Source organism: Euleptes europaea, chromosome 9 (assembly GCF_029931775.1).
Source record: "Euleptes europaea isolate rEulEur1 chromosome 9, rEulEur1.hap1, whole genome shotgun sequence".
Classification (NCBI taxonomy): domain Eukaryota; kingdom Metazoa; phylum Chordata; class Lepidosauria; order Squamata; family Sphaerodactylidae; genus Euleptes; species Euleptes europaea.
In genome coordinates this window covers 89,829,032-89,851,407 of record NC_079320.1, presented here as the reverse complement: position 1 = coordinate 89,851,407, position 22,376 = coordinate 89,829,032, and the positions used below count along the sequence as shown (strand labels likewise).

General features: G+C 45.3%; 2 protein-coding genes across 2 annotated transcripts in view; both read left to right on the top strand.

Moving 5' to 3' along the window:
- The window catches only part of NOP14 (NOP14 nucleolar protein), a 280,913-nt gene that overhangs the window by 37,641 nt on the left and 220,896 nt on the right, over nt 1-22,376 (top strand). The gene's annotated exons all lie outside the window — the stretch shown is intronic.
- MFSD10 (major facilitator superfamily domain containing 10) overlaps nt 5,163-22,376 on the top strand; it is a 43,033-nt gene continuing 25,819 nt past the window's right edge. The window contains exons 1-8 of the mRNA XM_056855123.1: nt 5,163-5,186; nt 6,966-7,160; nt 8,604-8,700; nt 11,020-11,123; nt 12,045-12,203; nt 15,507-15,695; nt 17,308-17,416; nt 18,633-18,735. Of these exons, the coding sequence (XP_056711101.1) occupies nt 5,163-5,186; nt 6,966-7,160; nt 8,604-8,700; nt 11,020-11,123; nt 12,045-12,203; nt 15,507-15,695; nt 17,308-17,416; nt 18,633-18,735 (980 nt within the window). The remainder of the gene's footprint in view (nt 5,187-6,965; nt 7,161-8,603; nt 8,701-11,019; nt 11,124-12,044; nt 12,204-15,506; nt 15,696-17,307; nt 17,417-18,632; nt 18,736-22,376) is intronic.

The window sequence follows — 22,376 nt, the reverse complement described above, 5'->3', positions numbered from 1 at the left end:
GGATTTTACACATGAATGCAGTCATACTAAGAAAGTGAAGACTAACGACTCTATGGAATAAATTACATTTGAAATAAAATGTGCTGATACTTGATGTTCTTTTTTGAAAAGCTTACTGAGCAAGGTCTTAAGCACAGCTAAAGGAATGTTGTTACTTTAACATTTTGCTCATTTTATTCTGTGTCTTCTGTGATGATTTTTCCAAATGGATTTCTGTGTTAGTCTGTAGCAGCAAAATAAAACGGGAGTCTAGTGGTACCTTAAAAGATGAGCAAAGTTTATTCTACCATAAGTTTAGGTACATAAGTAATTATACTTTAAATGGGGGTGGGGGTTTCAAAGAGAGGCTGGTTTAAAACCATATCCAGCTAGGAGAGGAATCGGCCACATCCCAGTAGGTGAGGACCGCTTTCACCTCTCAAACAGGCAAAGGAGGAGGGCCATAAACTGCTCGCGTGTGCGGGACTCTTCCCAGCGCTACTGGGCTCCTGTTCCATTCTGCTCAGGGTAAAATCCAGCCCTGAGCAAGGATGTGTCACTGGCAACCAAGATCAGGTGAATTCCTGCCATCATATTCCCTATTACTATGTATCGGTATGAGAGCTGGACAGTGAAGAAAGCTGGACCGCCAAAAAAACAAATCAGTGGGTTATAGATCAAATCAAGCCTGAACTGACCCTAGAAGCTAAAATGAGTAAACTGAGGCTGTCGTATTTTGATCACGTCATGAGACGACAAGAGTCACTGGAAAAGACCGCCATGCTAGGAAAAGTTGAGGGCAGCAGGAAAAGAAGACGACCCAACAAGAGATGGATGGACTCAATAAAGGAAGCCACAGCCTTCAATTTGCAAGATCTGAGCAAGGCTGTCAAAGATAGGACATTTTGGAGGACTTTCATTCATAGGATGCATTATGAGAAGACGAGTCACTGGAGAAGACAATCATGCCAGGAAAAGTGGAAGGCCCAACAAGAGATGGACTGGCTCAATCAAGGAAGCCACAGCCCTTGATTGGCTTGGCTTCCTGTCCTCAAAACCTCCAGACTAAAAAAGACTACAGTCCACAATAGCCATGCGGATTAGCTTTGGATTTCACACGTTAACAGATCACTTCAGGACACAATGGTTCCACGTTATCATACCACACCCTCATTAGCACATTATCTTGATACTTACAGGACAATGCTTAGCACATTACCTTTGATACTTTTTGCAGGACAGTGATTCAGCTCAAACCCAACCCCTTTCTGACTATATATTACTCTTCCTACACCCTTGACACTGAGAGACACTGTCCTTCAGTGTTACTCCTCTGAAGATGCCACAGCTGCTGGCGAAACATCAGGAAAGAAAATACCAAGACCACGGTCACACAGCCCGGATAACCCACAAGAACCAATGAACTCTGACCGTGAAAGCCTTCGACAATATTCCCCAGCCCTCCGTTTGCAAGACCTGCGCACGGCTGGACGCTTGGGAGGGCCCTGGCTCGTAGGGTCGCCGTGAGTCGGGAGCGGCTGGACCCGCGCGCACGCCCGCCAGCCAGCCAGCCGCCCCCTCCCCTTTCCCGGGGCGGCCGCCTTCCCAGGCCAGCAGGGCGGCGGCGGGGCTGGGTGGGGCTTCCAAGGGGCGGCCCCGCCTGAGCTGCGGCCGCGCATCCCGCCGCCTCTGCCCAGGAGACAAGAGGAAGCCGCTTCGCCGGGGCTGCAGCGCCCCTCGGCCCGCCTGGGGTGAGCCAGCCAGCCAGCCAGCCGCCGAGGAGGGGGCGCAGGGGAGGGCTGGGCTGCAGGCAGGCAAGGGGGCGCGCGGCCGCGATGGGGAGCTGCCTCCGTGCCGCCCCCCACCCCGCGCGCGCTGCGCGCGGGGTGGGGGGCGGCACGGAGGCAGCTCCCCATCGCGGCCGCGCGCCCCCCGCCCCCTTGCCTGCCTGCCGCCGGTGCCCTTGCAGGGCAGGGGAGCCCCGGGAGGCCCATGCAAGCCCCGCCGTGCTGTGGGGAGGTCAGGGGGGCGCGCTTGGACCCAGGGGCAGCAGGAAGGGTGGGGGCGGTTTTGCCTGACCCCTTTTGGGGGCGCCTGTCGGGGGGGGGGAGCGGGCTGCCCCGCACTCCGCGCAATACTTCTGCCAACAAGGAAACGACCAGTTGCGGAAGGGGGGGGGGCCCGAGCCAGCCAGCACCAGCCGGCACCGCCTTTCCTTCTTCGTTTCTGAAAGTGCCTCCCCCCAGCCGAGTCCCCTTTCGAGCCGGGAGCAGCCCTGCGGCGGCGCCCCGGGCAGAGAAAGGCCGCCTGGGTCGCTGCTGCCTGCCCTCCTTTCCCCCGGGGGGTGCCCAGGATGTCCTGCAGGCCCAGGCAGCGCTTGCCTAAGCAGCCAGGGCCCTTCCAGAGCCGCCGGTTTTGCACTACAAGCGCCCATACGTGCTATTTGAACCCCCCCGAGAGACCCCTTTTGAAACAGTTTCAAGCAAGGCTGAAAGAGTTGCATTGGACAGAATAGGTTAAATGTGCTCATTGTATGGGTGTGTTGGGGGCCGTCAAGTCTCTCCAGACGTATGGCAACCCTGTGAATTAATGACCCTCGAAACATCCGATCGTCAACCGCCTGGCTCAGGTCTCGCAAACCGAGGGCCATGGCTTCCCTGATTGAGTCAGTCCATCTCATGTCGGCTCTTCCTCTTCTCCTATTGTCTTCAGCTTTTCCTAGCGTTATTATCTTTTCCAGCAAGTCTTATCTTCTCATCATGCGCCCAAAATACAGTAGCCTCAAAATATTGTCGAAGGCTTTCACGGTCAGAGTTCATTGGTTCTTGTAGGTTATCCGGGTTGTGTAACCGTGGTCTTGGAATTTTCTTTCCTGACGTTTCGCCAGCAACTGTGGCAGGCATCTTCAGAGTAGTAACACTGAAGGACAGTTGTCCTTCAGTGTTACTACTCTGAAGATGCCTGCCACAGTTGCTGGCGAAACGTCAGGAAAGAAAATTCCAAGACCACGGTTACACAACCCGGATAACCTACAAGAACCAACAGTAGCCTCAGTTTAGTCATTTTAGCTTCTAGAGAGAGTTCAGGCTCGATTTGATCCATAGCCCACTGACTTGTCTTTTTGGCAGTCTGTGGTATCCGTCACACTCTCCTCCAACACCACATTTCAGAAGAATCGATGTCTTCCTATCAGCTTTCTTCAATGTCCAGCTTTCACACCCATACATAGTAATGGGGAATACGAGGGCATGAATTAACTTAATCTTGGTGGCCAGTGACACATCCTTACACTTCAGAATCTTTTCTAGCTCCTTCATGGCTGCCCTTCCCAGTATCATTCTCCTTCTGATTTCTTGGTTGCAGTTTGGTTGATGATGGAGCCAAGGAATAGACAATCTTGAACAATTTCAGTTTCCTCATTGTCAACCTTAAAGTTGAGTAATTCTCCAGTAGTCATTACTTTTGTCTTCTTGATGTTCAGCTGTAGTCCTGCTTTGGCACTTTCTCCTTTAACTTTCAGCAGTAGTTATTTCAAGTGTTCACTATTTTTCCACTAGTAGCATGATGTCATCTGCAAATCTCAAATTGTTAATCCATCTTTCCTTGGGGTATGTTCTGCATATAGATCGAAGAGATAGGGAGATATAATACATCCTCATCTGATACCTTTGCCAGTTGGAAACCATTTTGTTTCCATATTCTCCATATTCTGTCCCAACAGTAGCCTCTTGTCCAGAGTACAGGTTGTGCATCAAAACAGTCAGATTTTGTGGCACACCCATTTCTTTTAAAGCCAGCCATAGCCTTTTATGTCAAAAGCTTTGCAGTAATCTATGAAACAAAATGATTTTCTTCTGATATTCTCTTGTATTCTCTAGTAACTTTGTATTCTCTGTATTCTCTAGTAAAGTTGCAATATGATCTCTAGTGCCTCTTCCTTTTCTGAATCCAGCTTGAACATCTGGTATTTCTGGTTCCAGTCTTTATTATAAGATTTTGAGATTTTGCTTGAGAAATTAATGCAATGTTCTGATAGTTGCTGCAGTCTTTGACGTCTCCTTTTTTGGAATTGGAATGCAGATTGAGCATTTCCAGTCTGTGGGGCATTGTTTTGTTTTCCATATTTATTGACATATTCTTCTTAGGATTTTGTTGGGACTCTGTTTCTGTGGCTTGAAATAGTTCTATTGATGTCCCATCTATTCTTGGTGATTGTTTCTCCCAATTGCTTTGAGTGCAGTTTTTACTTCATTTTCTAAAATTGTAGGTTCTTCTTCAGAATCATAGAATCATAGAGTTGGAAGGGACCACCAGGGTCATCTAGTCCAACCCCCTGCACAATACAGGAAATTCATAACTACCTCCCTCACACACACCCAGTGACCCCTACTCCATGCCCAGAAGATGGCCAAGATGCCCTCCCTCTCATGATCTGCCTCTCATGATTCTTCTTGGAAAGAATCTGTCATCCTTTCATCTTTTCTGTATAGGTCAGTGTATTGTTCCCATCTTTCCCCCTGTTCAGTTAATGTATTTCCATGCTGATCTTTCAGCATGCCTAACCATGCTTTAAATTTCCCTTTGATTTCTTGGACCTTTTGGAACAGATCTGTTCTTCCTTTTTTGTTGTTCTCTTCTATTTCTTTTCACTGGTTATTATACTAGTTATTACTCATTATCACCTTAGTTTTACACAAATTTGGGGCATTTGCTGAAATCAAGAAGAGGCAAATCGCTGGAGCTCCAGCTGTGCACCCAGAATCATGTTTAATGCAGACATGTCTATGCACAGCCAAACAGTGCCCCTGCTTCCAACATCATATAGTATGCACAGTGTACAAGCGCTTCCAAATTTGAAAGAGTGTGTGAACAAGCCCTGCATGGCTATCTGGGACTGTTTGGTCCATCCCAAAATGTATTCACCACCCATGGATTCAGGATCATCCTGGTGGAGAAATGGCAGAATCTGTATGTCTCAGTCCCAGAGTCACCTGCTGGGGTGACTCTGCTCTTGGTCAGGCAGATAGCAGGAAATAAAATTCCGTGGCTTTGAAGATTGACAACATGCTGTCATTTGGAGAAGTTTTATCTTTTTTATCCATCTCCTGTGTAGTCCTACTGCTACAGTTAGATGTTGTAGAATCATAGAGTTGGAAGGGTCATCTAGTCCAACCCCTTGCACAATGCAGGAAATGAGCCTGCATCATGTGAGCTGGATGAAAAGGAAAGATGGATTGACGCAAGATCAGTTAAGTCATGGCTGTATGGAATGTCATCCAGGCATTCAGTAACAGCATTAAAAAAGAATGGAAAGATTTCTCCAAGCTCTGCTGCATGGTTCTGGGTCAGATGCTCTGGAGAATGGGGAAGAGGTTTGGGGGAGGGTGTTTATGGGCAGCAACTAATGCACATTTTAAAAATAAGTAGAGGGATGCCTCCAAGATACCCTGCTACTCAGCTGTAGCATTAGGAAATAAAACCTGATTGAACGCAGTCTCCACAAACACTTTTCATCTAAGCCGGGAGTTCTCAGAGTCTCGGTTGGAACCCAAAAGTAGGTTGCAACTCTTTTGCAGTTGAGTCATGAGTTCGAGAGGGAGGAGGCGGGTCCATGGCAAAGCTGAGTCTGCCTCTGGACAGTATGCAAAAATATATATAAATGAACTTAGGGGTGTTTAGCTTGGAAAGAAGGTGGTTAAGGGGAAACATGGTAGAGGTCTATAAAATTGTGCATAGTATGGAGAGGGTAGACAGGGAGAAGCTTTTCTCCCCCTCTCATAATACTAGAATGCGGGGTCATCTGCTGAAGCTGGAGGGTGAGAGATTCAAAACTGATAAAAGGAAGTACTTCTTCACATAATGTATAGTTAAAATGTGGAACTCCCTGCCCCAGTATGTGGTGCTGGCTGCCAACTTGGAGGGCTTTAAGAGGGGAGTAGACATGTTCATGGAGGAGAGGGGTATTCATGGCTACTTGTAAAAAATGGATACTAGTCATGATGCATACCTATTCTCTCCAGGATCAGAGGAGCATGCCTATTATCAGGTGCTGTGGAACACAGGCAGGACAATGCTGCTGCAGTCGTCTTGTTTGTGGGCTTCCTAGAGGCACCTGGTTGGGCACTGTGTGAACAGACTGCTGGACTTGATGGACCTTGGTCTGATCCAGCAGGGCTTTTCTTATGTTCTTATGTTCTAATACCCAGGAGTATGCCTGAGTACCCAGCTTGCTGGAGTGAAAGTGTAGACAGTTGGGGAAGGCAATGGCAAACCACCCTGTATACATAGTCTGCCAAGTAAATGTCGGGATGTGACGTCACCCCATGGGTCAGGAATGACCCAGTGCTTGCACAGGGGTTTACCTTTATCTTTTACTCCTGAATAACTGAAGACACGACTCCTGCATTTCAAGTTGGAGAGGAGGGAAAACTGTGAAGGTGCTTGGCAAAAAAGTTCAAAAAAACTACAGTAAGTTTAGAAGTGAGTCCCATTTCAGAAAGTTTGAGAACCACTGATCCAGCACATACCGAGTCAAGTGCTGACTGTAAGGGAGGGAGGGTAAAGCAGGATTGTGAACTCCATGTTGGGAATTTTCAGGAGATTTGGAGGGGAGTGTGGGGAGGTGCGAGTGCTCAGAGAGCAAGAGGTGCCCTAGAGTTCCCCCCTTCCAAAGCAGCCATTTGCTCCAGGGGAACTGATCTCTTGTTGTCTAGACTCTGGACTCAGTTGTAATTCAGGAAATCTCCCCACCTGGGGCAAAGGCAGACCCCAAGCCTGGAAAGGCCAGTCAGAAAAGAGCCCGGCTCTGTGTGGGAAGCATGGATTTTCCTTAATATTCCTTTACTCCAGCCCATCAGTCCCTTAAAAGGGAAACGGAGCAGTAAGTGTGACTACTTTGCTCATTCATGGTGGCAAGACTGGACTCGGGAGGAGTATACGTGTGCCAGAAAATCCCTCCAGCTCCTCTCTCCTCATCTGCCTTGCAGAAAGCCACGCCTGGGAAGATGTACTCGGGATCTGGCCAGGGAAGCAGGAGGCCCCTCGAGGGACCTCAAAGGGCCGAAGAGGCCTCCACTCGAGTGATCACCACGGTCTTCGTCGCACTGCTTATCGATCTGTTGGGTTTCACGCTCATCTTGCCTCTTCTGCCTTCCATTCTCGATCATTACAGCAAGAACGATGTGAGTAAAAGCCACGCAGCAGGGCCCAGAAACACTCTTGAAACTGGGCGCATTGAAGGCTTCCGTTGTGTTTGCTATTCATTTACTCCTTGGGTATCCAACACACAGTATGTCGGCTCTGCTTGGCCGGGCAGACCCATGATCTGCAGTTGCACCCGGCTTCCATGAGGCTGTGGGCAGGAGGTGCCAGCATGCTGGCATTCCACCTTCCCCTGAAAACGTCTGGCCACAACTCTGCTGTGAGACACCAGAAAAAATTTCGGGGGGGGGGGGTTAGAACACCAACTCTCAGCTGTTCTCTGGGCTGAGAGAGGATGTTTATTTAGAATATGTTCTCCCCCACACACCATGAAATGTCCCGGTTGCATCCCAGAGGTTTAAGACTGAAGTGCAAGCCCCCAAGGTACAATGGGGGAAATTTCCCATGGGGTGCATCAGAATGCATCATCTCGGCCTTAAGAATAGCTGAGCGGGGGAGTTCTGCCCCTCCCCCCCAGCCGCTGCAGCCACAATGGAGCCAGGTGACTGACATCACAGTGACATCAGGGGGTGGAGCCAGAGGACACGGCCAGGGCTGCTCACTTAACTAGTCAGGAGCCGTTGGGAACCACGTGGCCGTCCCATATTCCAGGGCTGACGCTGTGTTGAGCAGGAGGGATTCTTTCTCCGCAGAGAATATACCATTGCTGAAGTTCATTTTGTTTTGGTTGTGTGTTTCTGCGCTGTGGCCACTGGCTCTTTGCACGCGAGGGTAGTGAAGGAGAGCCTCCTGCTGCCCCTCCTGCTGCACTGGAATTCCTCAGGAAAAAGAGCGGCACCTCGCCCCAGCCCCCCTCCCTCGGAAGCAGAAGGCCTTTCTGGGCCCCTGGCCCTGTGGTGGGGAGGGGAGCCCATCCATTTGCAGCTCAGTCTCCCCTCAAGCAAGAGGTCAGGAGACAGAGAGAAAGGCATGCATGGGGGTGTTCGTCTCCTCTGCAGCCACCACCCCCTGCAGTCTCCCTTGATGCGCAGGGGGCAAATGTGTTGGGGGCTGGGAAGGAGAGAGAGGCCCTGCGAACTTTCCTTTGCCTTGATCACCAATCTCTTTGCTGCGCTTCCCAGTCTCTTTAGGGATGGCTACACCTCATCTTCCTCTCTTTTGAAAAAGTCGTGGGGACATGTTTCCTCCCCCTGTTCAGGGGCCCTCCCCTCATAACTGTGCACCAACAGTCCTCTTCTGAAGCCCCTTCTGGTCCAATGAAGGACAGGAAAGCCAGGATTGGCTTTTTTTACTTTGGGGAAGAAACATTTTGGGGAAGAAAGAAGTGGACACCTGGAAACCCACTGGTGAGAATTTGTAGGGGTTACTGTTTGTTCCTCTCACTGCGGAGGACCCCTGATGCCCCTGGAATGTGCCCACGGGTGCCCCTTGGCATCTGGGCACAGAGTGCTTTTCTTCTGCAGGACGGCTTGTACAACACCTTGCAACACGGGGTGGACAGGTTTGCTGAAGCAGTTGGCGTCCCTCCGGAAAGGAAGTACAACAGTGTCTTATTTGGAGGTAGGAATTACTTTTCAGTATTGGACTATTTTAGAAGAAGCAGTTTATCTAATTCATAATTTATGAGGAACACTAAACCATATAAATCAGGCATTAAATCCAATTTAGCCATCTCCAGAGTTCCTTGGAAGTACCTTCTGATGGCTTCAGATGGATCATAATGCCAAAGTTCTAAAACTTGTTGGGTCACTGGATGCTCTGGAAGTATCCTGTCTGTGTATTGGATCCTGAGCCAGGTGAATAGAGAGGCATGTTGTTTACTTCCCATTAACCACTGCGAGAGGTGGAAACTGAATACTGATAAGATGTAAACTCAAAATGCCATCACAGAAGGCAGATGCCAGAGAGCAGAAGCTGTTTTCCAGTCCCCTTCATCAGTCAAGGGCCACTGCTGGCTTACGTATGGGGTCATTGTCTGTCACCTCCCAGGAAATTGCTGTCCTAGAGAAAAATTAGATTCTCTGGTTTAAATATTTGGAAAAGGTGATGCCTGTAATGAAAAATTGGCCTATTCATTCTCCTTTTCTTTACAAAATCTGCTTGATTTGCCTCCATCATGGCCGTATGTTTCCATTTGCTATAGGTTGATGGGAGACTCCTGATTGGCTGCCTGGTTTTGTTCATATTTATTATACATCATTTAGGTGTTATTTATACCTTTAAGAGTTGGGCTGGAGAGTCCCCTGCATTGTTAATCCTGTCTTCATTATCACAGTGACTATAATTTCCTTGCCCTAACTTGAACTGTAATTGGAAAAGCTTGATTAATGTCAAAAAAGCACCCTTAAGGTCTACCGTGAGATTTCTCATACAAAATGTTACCAGGTATGTGTCAGGAGTCGTGCGGTCCAGGCAGGCTCTTGACATGAGTTAGGCCCATTTCTGTTCAAGAGCATCTTTCGGTTTTGTTTCCCTGAGCTGTTCAAACTATCCCCGCTCCCTGCCTTCCCACCCCCTGCTCTGACCTTGAGTCACAAGCAGGCAACTTCAGTATTATGGCTTGCTCACTCCCTGCTTCCCACCAGGCACTGTTATCTCCCAATTCCCAGGCCTGCTTGATCTTGCACCTGGGATTGCTTTGTGCTTAAAGTTATGCTTTGTAGACTGGATGGTCATTAGCAGCTTTGAATCTGTGGATTGCTTATGCTGTACCTGCGGCTCCTGAATAAACGTTTACCTGCTTTAGATCTGCCTGTCTGAGTGAGTGACTTTTTTGGATTGCCGAGGTTGGCTGGAGAACCTCACATTATGGTCCGTACACATGAATGTTAGGCATGTGTTTTGTGTGGATGAGCCTTGGAGTCATGCAAAAATAGCCAAGCATCGGAAAGAAACTGCTCCTTTGCTATCCCATAATGGCCACAAGTGCCTTCTGTCATCTGCATCTGCCTCACCAACCCTCTCCCTTCTTGAGGACAGCTGATCCATGCTTCCGTAAACTTGCAGTTGGACTACTGAAATGCACTCTGTAATGAACCTAAATCCAAGTGGCCAGTTTGCCACCAGCAAACCAAAAGGTTTCTCCCAATGGACAGGTTTGCACATCCAGCACTCTGAACATGCTTTGCTGTTTAGGAACTCGGTCTGTTTGCTGTATCTCCCACTGCGCTCCTATAAGCTAGCATGGGGATTGAGTCTATCTCACTGTTTCGATTTCAAGTTATCACACACAAAGGATGGACAGCATACCTGCTGCCCGTCTCCATTACCGCTTCTTTCATAACAAGACCAAATAGGTGTGGTGAATTTACAGAGACCAGTCTTAAGAGCGCTCAAAATAAAATAAAGTTTAAGAAACAAAAATAAAAAGAGTGTACATGGTTTGTTAAGGCTGAGCCAAGGTACAAAGAAAAGGTACAAACACGCAGTCCTGTCACCCTTTACTTGATTCTTATCCTGGATGATGTTCAGTTAGGATGGGCTAGTATTTCTTGAACTATCAGTAGATTTTAAAAAAATCCCCTGAGATCTCAGAGTGGGCGCCACCACTGAAAAGGCCCTGTCTCTGATCGTCACCCACCTCACTTCAGATTTGGGGGGCACCCAGTGCAGGGATTAGTTACTGTTTTGAGTTGGCAGGCAAACTAATACAGGAGTAAATGGTCCTTCAAAGTACATGCCATACTAATACAGGTATATATTTATTATGAATTAATATATAATAAAAGGTAAAGACAGCTGAAGTTCCTAGAATTATGCACATTTTTTGCATATACACCTTCCTTATGTGTTTGTTTTTGCAATAATTTATATAATATAACAATGTGTGTGTCAAGGGCTAGCAGCACTGCACTACATCTAATTATCAATCTTTTCCAGGTCTGATTGGCTCCATATTCTCCATCCTTCAGTTTTTTGCCTCCCCCCTCACTGGGGCTGCATCTGACCACTTTGGGAGGAGGCCCCTCATGCTGTTGACTGTGGTACGTCTGTTTTGAGAACGGCCCCCTGTCTGGTGGGTAACTGCCAGCACTCGAGAGTATCTTGCTGTGGTCTACCTCTTCCCCACCCCCGGGTTTCTTTTGAGTTTGTAGCTGGTATTTAAATTTCAGTTTGTCAGTCAGTCTTCTCTGAAACCATACTTCCTGCTCATATACCTGACTATGACTACGGGAGCAAGGCTTCGTTTCAAATTCTTTGACATCTCAATCTTTCCCACTGGGAAACAACCCTCCTGTTTAAAATGTGGGAGGGGGGCTACTGGCAAGTATCGGCAAGCTATTTATTGAGCTATGTCAGCATTCATCAGAGCTTGAAGCACGTGGAGAAGGACGTGCTCCAAAGGACCGGTGGATACATGGCACATTAAAGGCCTGGTTAATGGAGGAAAAACTTGCTAGTGTCTGACTGTGGAGATTGTCACCACACGGAAAGAGCAGAGTAAGCCAGGACTTCACAGCCCCGCCTGATGCCCTGTGCCGTAGTTCCTCCTGATGGCAACCACGGACTTCCACGCAGGAGTGTGAAAGGAAAGTGCCTCAACCAGGCAGCAAGTGGGGCTGGGGCTTCCACAACTTCTCCCTCACTGGAGAACTAGTGTGAGATCAGCATCCCACAAGTTGGAGCAGTTTTAATAAATGTATCCATTAAATTTCCTGATTTAGTTCCAGAACATTGTTCAGGGCTGAATTGGCCATATGAACAGTATCATTAAAGATTTAGTTCCAGAAGGATAGAGGATAACATTACCAGGCAAGGGGATCCCTGCGATGGTTCAGCAGCATAAATAGAAAAGCCTGTAAGGTTTGCTGGAAGCTGGAAGATAATGGGGAGGAAAAGAATATCTGGGCTACCGCACACTTATGACTTGAGCTCGAATGAAGTTTCCCCCTCTCTTTCTGCAGATGGGTCTGATCGCATCCTATTCCTTGTGGGCCATTTCCAGGAGCTTTGAGCTCTTTCTCCTCTCCAGGGTGATCGGTGGGATAAGCAAAGGGAACGTCAGCCTCTCCACCGCCATCATTGCTGATCTGGCTTGTCCAAAAGCACGGAGCAAGGGCATGGTGAGTGCGAGCCGGGGGTGGGCGCTTTCTCTGCTGGTTAATCTTTGATCAACCACACATGCAGGGTTTCCCCCACAAAAAAAGTATACAAAACATGTGCCTGAGTTTGGAACGAAGGGAGCTGTGCCTCCAGGTAAACTGGAGGGAGGAATCTGGGGGTAGCCGCCTGCCTCTCTGCACTGTTTGCTCCAGTGCCAGCCATGTGGGGGGTCTTGCCTTTGCTTTCTCTGCTCCAGACTGGCTAATTGTTGCCTGCTCTTCTCCCCTGCTTCCTCGGACACTTGTGACCAAGCAACATTTGTGCAATGGCCAGGGAACAAATCACAAAACCACTTTTTCTGGGGAGGGATCATGTTTCACTTGCTGCATAACTGATCACAGAGAGACCAAGATAGTCAAGTTCCTCAGATGCTGAAGTATTATCTATTTATTTATTTATTGCATGAATTGCCCGCCCTCATTCCCAGCAAGCTGGGCTCACCGCAGCTTACAACAATATAATATAAAACATCAAATTTTATATAGTTTTATACTAGTTTGCCATTAATACCCTATGCAGTGTCTACAGAAGTCAGAGGGCTTGGAAGGGTGTAACTCTTCTTAGAATGGCACTGCTGATATTTTAGAGATAATTCTGTAAGTACTTTGATGTTATACTAATGTTCCCAAAAGCAGCAAATCTCGACAAGTCTGTTCTCTACAGCGTTTCTTATTCTGGTATTTCTTATTCAAGTATTAAAACATGTCTGCCCTCGAATCGCTTGCTCACTGGGCTTAGGTGTATTTAAAAGTGGAATGAATGTGAGATTCTTTCTTGTTTTTACTTTTATTTTCTGGCCGTCACAAGCTTTGCAACTACAGTCATGATTTTTCTCCTGCCATGCGAGGTAAGAACATAAGAGAGGAGTCCTGCTGGATCAGACCAGTGGTCTACCTAGTTCCGCATCCTGTCTCACTCAGCGGCCAACCAGGTATCCTGGAGAGCAAGCACACAGGGTATCGAGGCCAAGGCTGCATCTCTGAGCACTGGTATTCAAAGGTTGGCTGCCTCTGAATGTGGAGGCTCCCTTTACTCACTCTGGCTAGGAGCCACTGGTGGACCTCTCCTCCACAAACCTGGTTTCTGGTCACAGCCATCTGTGCTCATAGCCACCACAATGTTCCCTGGCAGTGAATTTCACTGTACATCACACTAGCTTCTTGTTGCCATCACAGATTTATGTTGTTGCTTTAAAATTTTCTGCCCCACAGTGCAGCAGTGCCCTTGAACTGACTGGCACACAATGCAGAAGTTGCATGTAAAACACAACACAGAAAGACAGAAGCATTTCCACCCCCATCCCCGCCCAGGATCTGGGGACGGCTACCACTCTGCTGATCATAAATGGGCAGGAGCTGGCTGCGAGCAGTGAGGTGGCAAATTCTGCAGTTGAAACCAAGTGGTTTGGGATGGTGAAAACAGAAGGGGGTTGGGAGGAGTTCCAAACCGTGACGGGCAGCTTGTTGAGAAATCGGCTGAGTGCGCAACAGCAATTTTTGAAAAGCAGAATCCACACCAGAGGCCATCAGGAAAGGGACTGAGGATAAAAGTGGCAGCATAGTAATCCCCCTTGTGCAAGTCCCCTCTGTGGCCACATTTGGCATCTGTGTACAGTTCAGGTCGCCGCATCTCAAAAAAAGATATTGAAGTCATGGATAAAATGAAGTGAAAGGAATCTCAATGATCACAGGGCTGGAATGTGTGCCCTGTAAGGCAGTGCTGAAAGCATCTCTAGGGCTTTTTAGCTGATAACAAAAGACAACCGAGGTGGGAGTGGCATAATAGAGATCTACGTGATTATGTACAGCACAGAAGAAGTGGGTGAGTGGAGCCTTTCTGCTTCCACCATATTACTAGAATTTGGGATCTCCCTATGAAACTGATTGGCAGTAGACTAAGAAGAGAGAAAAAGAAGACATTTTTAACACAAGTAGTAGTTGACTTGTGGAACTCACTGCCACTGGCTTAGGGAGCTTGGACTGATTGCTGACCATCACTGACTCACTGAAGAGCCTCAGGGTTATACTGGGCCCAACGTTATTGCTGGAGAAGCAAGTTAATGCAGTTGCAAAAAAAGGCTTTCTTCCAACTCTGCCTAGCTCGAAAAATGTCCCCTTATCTTGACACAGACGATGTGGCCCCTTGGGTCCATGCCATGGTGACATTGAGACTAGAGTACTGTAATGCACTGTACATGGGTCTCCCCTCAGAATCAATCAGGAAACTCCGGTTGGTGCAGAACACCGTGGCTCGGCTATTATCGGGAGCTGGGTGGCGCATGCATAGCACTCCCCTTCTGCAGCCGCTCCACTGGCTGCCCATCTGTTACCAGGCTCAATTTAAAGTATTGGCCATCACATACAAAGCCTTTTATGGCCTTGGGCCCTCATCTCTGTGAGACTGCCTCTCTCCCTATGGTCTGCCATGACACTTTCGCTCACCTCAGCAGGGCCTTCTGCAAGAGTAAGCCTTCCAAGGGGCAAAATCAACAGCTGCCTGTACAGGTGCCTTCTCTGTTGTGGCCCCCACCTTATGGAACGGCCTGCCTGAGAAAGGCAGGAAAGCTCCCACTCTGCTGGCTTTCCCCAGACTACACAAAACTGAATTATCCAGGAGGGCTTTTCTGCACAGGCAATAGGGTTGCGCTGTACAAAATGATTCACAAAGTTACTTGGATAAATTGGCAGGGACTCTGGTCTGTACTGCTGGGTATAGTTTGCTGTAAATTGGATCCTACTGTGTAATTTTGTATCATTTAATGTTAACACTTTTCTTTGCTTCACTTCTATTTTTTAATTTCTGGTTGGGTTCTACAACCCAAATACAAGTTCTATTTAATAATTTATTGAATATCCCATCCTGTGACTGACTCACTCTGTAATCTGCCTTGAGTCCCAGTGAGAAAGGTGGACTATAAATAACGTAAATAAGTAAATGAGTCATCCCATGCTGTGGCCAGTGAGAGCAGAGTCCTTCTTTTGGGCTGACCTCTGACCTCTGGCTGGCCACTGCTGGAATCAGAATGCTGCTGACCGGATGGTCCGAAGCAACAGCCTGCTCTTGTTCATCATACTATTTTATAATGTGTTAATTTCAACTCACTGCTCTAGGGAAGGCCTTAAAATAAAATAAAAATAATAATTTCAACTCACAGCAGCATATGTTTCCAACCAAATATTAACTTTCGCCAATAAAAATGCATGTGTAACCGTGTCTGCTCCTGCTCCAAGCACTCCATGTCAGCATTAACTGTGTTCCTGCAGGCAATGATTGGCGTGGCCTTCTCCTTGGGCTTCACCCTTGGCCCCATGCTTGGCGCATACCTCGCCATGGAGACAGAGAAGGGGGAAGTCTTCTATCTCCGCTCGGCTCTCTTTGCGGTCATGTTTGCAGTTGCTGACCTGGCTTTCATTTTCTTCTTGTTACCAGAGACTCTCCCCAAAGAAAAACGGGTAAGGAGCTGTGGAAACAAACTGTGGCCATGCTGATTTTACAGAATAAGGAATGGAGAGCCTGCGTTTTAAATGTTTAAAAAGAGGCCTCTGTGTGTGTCTGCCCCCCCCCATAAGTCTAGGGCCTCCTGTTGGCATCTTGCAGAGCAAGAATTTGTGGGATTTGTTGTGGAATTTTCCTGCAGGGTCCCCTTGAAATGGTCAAGAGTGCCCAAGTTTTGGCTCTTGCTCTGCTATTTGCACAGGACGTGGGAGGGGGTGTGTGCTTTTCCTGGTTTTCATTTTTGCAGGAGGTAGGGAGCTGCTTATGGACCCCAGGTTGGGTGAACAGAAGGAACTTTGGGTGGCAGATCTTTATCCGCCTATCCCCAGCAGTCCTCTGCAAACCCCCCCCCCCCACACTAACCAGGAGCCCGGGGACAAAAAGCTCCTGGGCATGGGGAGCTGCAAAGCAGGGGGAATCGGGTGCCATCGCCCACTCCTTGCTCTTGTGCCAAGGAAAAGCTTGGCGGAGCATGTGTGGTGGAGCACCAGCTCAGTTTTGGTACAAGACAAGGTGAGTATGACGTCACCCAATTTTCCCTTCATGCCCAGTGTGGTTTTTTATTGCCCACAGGTGTCTCACAACCCCTGGCATTGCCTTTGTGGGGGTTGCAGAAGGCTGCTGTGGGAAAGGGAAGGCAGAGAAAGATCTGTCACCACAAGCATAGTCTCCTCAATTCAACAGTAGGATGCAGCCCTGACTTTCTTAATTTTATTTTTATTCAATTGGATGGTGTTGTGAGCCGGCGTGGTGTAGTGGTTAAGAGCAGGGGACTCTAATCTGGAAAACTGGGTTTGATTCCCCACTCCTCCACATGAGCAGTGGTCTCTAATGTGGTGAATCTTGGGGTTTGTTTCCCCACTCCTCCATCTGAAGCCTGCTGGGTGACCTTGGGCTAGTCACAGTTCTCTCTGAACTCTCTCAACCCCACCTATGTCACAAAGTGTCTTTTGTGGGGAGAGGAAGGGAAGGTGATTGTAAGCCAGTTTGAGACTCCTTAAAGGTAGAGAAAACCAGGGTATAAAATCCAACCTTATTATTATTGTGTGCTATTTTGTTTGTTTCATTCCTCACCTTTCACCCCAAATAAGGACCCACGGGGGCTTCTGGCATTCTCCTCTTTTTCATTTGATCACCCCTGTGAGGTAGGTGGGTCTGAGAGAGTGTGACTGGCCCAAGGTCATCCAGCAAGCTTCCAAGGCAGAACGGAAATTCAAACCTGGGTTTCCCAGATACTGATAATCTAACCACTGGGCTCTCACTGCCTGTGGAGCTGTTCAGAATCTCAGTGTAGCACAACCCTGTAGATGCAAGGGGGTGGGGGGGGTTCTTTGAGAGGCACAGAACATGATGTCAGGATTGACAAAATGCATCCCTATGAACTGAGCTGTCTTTGCAGTCAGCTGTGTCGGGCCTGCACAATGACAGCTCCTTGCACTGCATTTTAAAATATGCAGGACTTTTCCTGGAGGCATTTTGCAATCTGTGTTTAGGGTCAGGGATTTCCTTGCCGATGCCTCTTTTCTGTGCCATGATCCCTTTGGCCAAAAATCATCTTTCTCTTTATAGGTGTCCTCTGTGACATCTGGTTTTCAGTCCGTCGCCGGCCTGCTCAGTCCATGGGCCTTGTTCCAGTTCTCTGCAGTAAGCCAAAGAATGGATCCCCCTTCAAAAAAGAGCAAGTCATCCAGCTTTCCGTTCTATGTTATAGAGTAGTTTGAATATTTCCACATGTTTTTTTCTCCTTGGGACCTGATCTTGCACCCGCCTGTGCCGAGTGCACTTCCCTTCACTGGAGACGTTTGCCTCGCTGCTGCCATTAATGCTGGTGGCCACAATTAGTTAACTGGTTTGTGTTACCCACTGATCTAGAGTCCCGAGCCCAAAGGGAGATGCTTGGCATGTGTTCAAGATGGGAGTAAGAGACAGGAGGTCTGGGGCAGACCACTCGAGAGCAACGCTGACCCCCACCTGACTGATTGACCTTCTGTCTTGGTATACCTTCTCAAGCTATCGTGTGAAGTTGTGAAGTGTTCAAATGGTTATGTTCTTACATCTGCAGGTGGATATATTCTTACATCTGAAGGGCTGACCTGCTGGGATACTCTTGAGTTGGCTTCTGTTTGCAGCATGCCTGTACTCTCCCACATGCATAGACTTCCAGTTAAAAGAAATGTGTTTTTCCCAGTGTCGGTGTGTTTCCGTGGTTGCCGTATTGGTCCTGGCATTCTTCACTCCCACTGTTGTGTGGAGAGATTAACCAGTATTTAAAGGCTTACAGCTTCCTTGACAGAACTGTGCAGGAAGAACTTTCAACTCTGAGTTTGTGTGTGTAATTTGAACCCACACATTTGTAGCCCATTCAAGGTATCTTACAGAGCCTGTGAAATGACATACAGAACTCCTGAATGTTATTCAAGGCAGGAGTGAGCCATTTCTGAGGTTTTGAAGTCTGATTCTTATGTCTTTGAAGTCTGATTCTTATGTAACACATTCCTTGCAAATCAGAGTTGAATGTGGGAGCCATTCTCAAGGATGCATAATCTCCCCCTTACCACTCTAGGGCAAACCCCCGCCCCCCCCATTTCACTTGCCAGTCTTAATGATGGTTTAATGTTACCTGTGCTGGAATGGTGATCAGGATCCTCATCTTAATCAGTACTTGCATCCAGGGTTGGATTTGCAAACCCTGGTTAAGAGGAAACACAATTAGTATTAACTGTGGTTAGTATTGGTGCAGAGTTAGTGCTAAAGAACTTGGGAAGGCTGACAGGGGAATAGACACAAACGCTCAGTCCCAAGTGGCGGGGGGAGAGGGAGGCACAGAAATGGCTTCTGCCTGCAAGTTTAAGTAAATGTTGTGATAGGATTTGAATGTTGTATTGTTTTGACAGATCTCAAGATCCTGGGGCTGGTGTATTTCCTTTATCTCTTCCTGTTCTCTGGTCTGGAATACACTTTGAGTTTTCTTGTCCATCAACACTTTCAGTTCAGCAGGTAATTTGCATATTTATTTTATGCACACTTCCGCATTAATTTCCTTCATTCTTGTTTCCTTTGCCGCCTATTACAGGGCCTTTTAGAAGCAAGACTCACCTAAACAGAATTAAATTGTTCACTGTTGTTGAAATTGGGATTTAAATAGTCATACTGTCTTCTACTCTAAACAGCAATAATAATCAAAATGTTTTACTTTTACTGAGAACTTTCCTGTTAGAATGTATTGCTTAGTAACTGGTTCCCTGTAATTCATTTCCTGATGCAGCAGCCTGCTGTTTGAATTGCCACAAAGTTTCCCCTTGCCTGACCTTTGTAGGAAGCAATAAGAAGCCATTTTCAGGGACCACTGTTGTATTTCTGACTGTGGAAATGGCTCTGGTGGCCAAAAGGGCTTTGTGAGAAACCATTGAGCAGTGATGCTCCAGCATTGCCTGAGGATCTCTCCCACCCTGTGGGATAGAATCATCATATTTTGAAGCTGGTTCTTAAAGCTTAGCAGACGGCAGCTGTAGGTGTCCCAATTTCCTGATATCCTCTTTTATTCTAAAGTTGTCTGGAATATTTTTAAACATATGTTTAAAAAATATTGCAGAATTGGAAAAACAAATCAAACTTAACTCGTCCAAAAAAAAAAAAAAAACGGCAAAAGAGTTGAAGTCAGAAAAAGAAAACTTAGAAAGAATTGATGCAATTTCCATACGTAAGAATCTTCTTTTTACTAAACAAAGATATTTTGAAAAAGGAAACAAAATAGAGAAATTATTAGCCCAGAAAGTTAAAAAAGTAAGAAATAAAAACATCATCACTGGTATCAAAATAAAAGAGGGAGAAATTACTAATGACACCAATGAAATTAAGAAGTCTTTTACAGAATATTACCAAGAACTTTATAAGGCCGTGCCTGTAGATAAAGATAACATTAAAAGCTTTCTACAAAATACTAATATACCCAAGTTAAATTCAGGTGATAAAGATTTTATGGAAAAAGATATTAATATGCAAGAACTAGAAACGTCCATCCAAAATTTGAAAATTAATAAGGCCCCAGGCCTGGATGGCTATATAGCTGAATTTTATAAAACGTTAAGCCACACAATCAAAATTCCATTACTCAAAGCAATAAATGATATCTTTCAAAATGGAAAGCTGCCAAATACATGGGCTGAAAGTAACATTACAGTTATTCCCAAAACGGGAAAGGATCCAACCTTAACTAGTTCCTATAGACCAATCAGTCTCCTAAATATTGATTATAAAATCTTAACTTAAATCTTATCAAACCGGCTAAAACAAATAATTAATAAATACATTAACCCTGATCAAACAGGTTTCATCCCCAAGAGACTGTTAACATCTAATATTAGGAAAAAAATTAACTTACAAGATTATATAAGAAAATCAATGGGAAAAACAGTTCTCTTATTCTTAGATGCTGAAAAAGCGTTCGATAGGGTTGAACACTGTTATTTGAAGGAAACAATAGCTAGCTTTGGTTTCGGGGGGAAATTCCAGAAATGGATTAATATTCTATATAACAAATGTCAAGCTAAAATAAGAATTAACGGTGAAAGAACAGAAAGTTTTGATATCATGTGGGGCATTAGGCAAGGCTGCCCTTTGTCAGCTCTCCTATATGCAATCCTTCTAGAACCCCTGGCAATCTCAATAAGAGATAATAATAAAATCAAAGGTATAAAGATTAAAGACGAGGAAATTAAATTAAGCCTATATGCAGATGATATAGCGCTCTTCCTAACTGAAGCAGATAAATTTGTATTAGAGGTTAGAAAAGTGATCGCAGAATTCAGTACTATATCTGGATACAAGTTAAATGCAAATAAATCTGAAGCTCTTTTTAAAAATATCGATAACAAAAAGGAGAAACAATTATGGACAGAAGATCTAAGAGAAGCTGATAATGTTAAATATTTATGTATATGGTTAAATAAAGATAGAACTAAATGTTTAAATTTAAACTGTGGAAAAATAGTGAAAGAACTGAAGGACTGTTTTCAGAAATGGCTCCCTTTGAATTTTTCTCTCTTAGGCCGAGTCAACCTAATTAAAATGATAATCTTGCCAAAATTGAATTTTATTTTTAATAACTTATTTGTAGACATACCGAAAAAAATGATTGAAGAATGGCAAAAGATCTGTAATAGATTCATCTGGCAAAATAAAAAGAATAGATTTAGAAACAATAACCTATATGAGATTAAAAGCAAAGGAGGGATAGGTATGCCAAATTTATTAACGTATTATCAGGTGGTTAGGATAAAGTGGTTAAAATCATGGGTAGTAATTGATGAAAAGGAACCATATATCATAATTGAGCAGGACTTTGTTAAATTCCCGCTAAGTAGATGGCTTTGGGTTAAAAAAAACTTATAGGAAGAATTTCTACAACAAAGATAATAATTGCATTCATACCATTCTAAAGCAATGGGATGTGCTAAGAGAGAAACTAGCTCCAGATATTTCCCCAATGTCTTCCTTTTTATGGAATATTTTAGCTGAGAACCCAGAATTCCAATTACCACATAGAATAAAGATAGATACAGAATGAACGTGATTATTGGATTAGAAATAATAATTTAGAACCTTTATGTAAAATTATGGATAAAAAAGAAATTAATATTACATTTTTAGAATATTTACAAATAAAAAAATATTGGAATAACCTAAAAGAAAATGACATATCCGAAAGTAGAGATAAATCAGAGTTTGAGAAGCTGATGTAACAAGACAAAACTCCAACATTAAAAATATATACAATTATACTTAAAGATAAATGGAACACTTACTTTGACAGAGCGTTAAGTGACCAAAATGGGAACACATTTTCACAAAGGGATTAGATTTTACAGTCAGTATGCAAATGACAGAAAATCTAATAAAGAGGGTATATATGTGGTATATAACCCCACTTAGACTAAGTAAAATCCATAAATCAGAAAACGACAGCTGTTGGTACTGTGATAGAAAACAAGCAGATTTTATACACATGTGGTGGAAATGTGAGAGAGCTATATCATTTTGGTCTGAAATAGTGAAATGTCTAACGGTTGGAATGGAGGTTGATATTCCATGTAAACCCAAGATATTCTTGTTAAATCTGGTACCTAATTTAGCTAAAGATCAACTTTGTATGGTGTTACATATGATAACTGTGGCTAGAACAACCTTTGCCAGTCACAGAAAACAAAAATCAACTCCAAAGATAGAGGAATGGCTGGTTAAAGAAATATATATTTTGATGAAGCTAACAGCATATCAGAAAAACAGAGATACAATAAGATTGGATGCTGTATACAATAAGTAAACAAACAATAAGAGGAATGCATTGCACTCGGTCAGGACGTAATGATGAATATGAAGACATAGAAATAAGCTGTAGCATGGGAGACTTGATCTTATTTATTGTGTGTGTGTGTGTGTGTGTATGTATATATTTATTGTATTTTAAATTACGAAGACTGTCAGTAATTCTGCTTTTTTTAGTTGTTATTGTCACTGGGGGTTTTTCTAATAAAATTTAAAAAAATAAAGTTGTCTGGAATGAGCAGATAGTTCCTTCCCTTAAGCTGAGATCAGTTAACCTCTGGCATAGCGCAGGCCCTAAAATTGTACACAGTCCC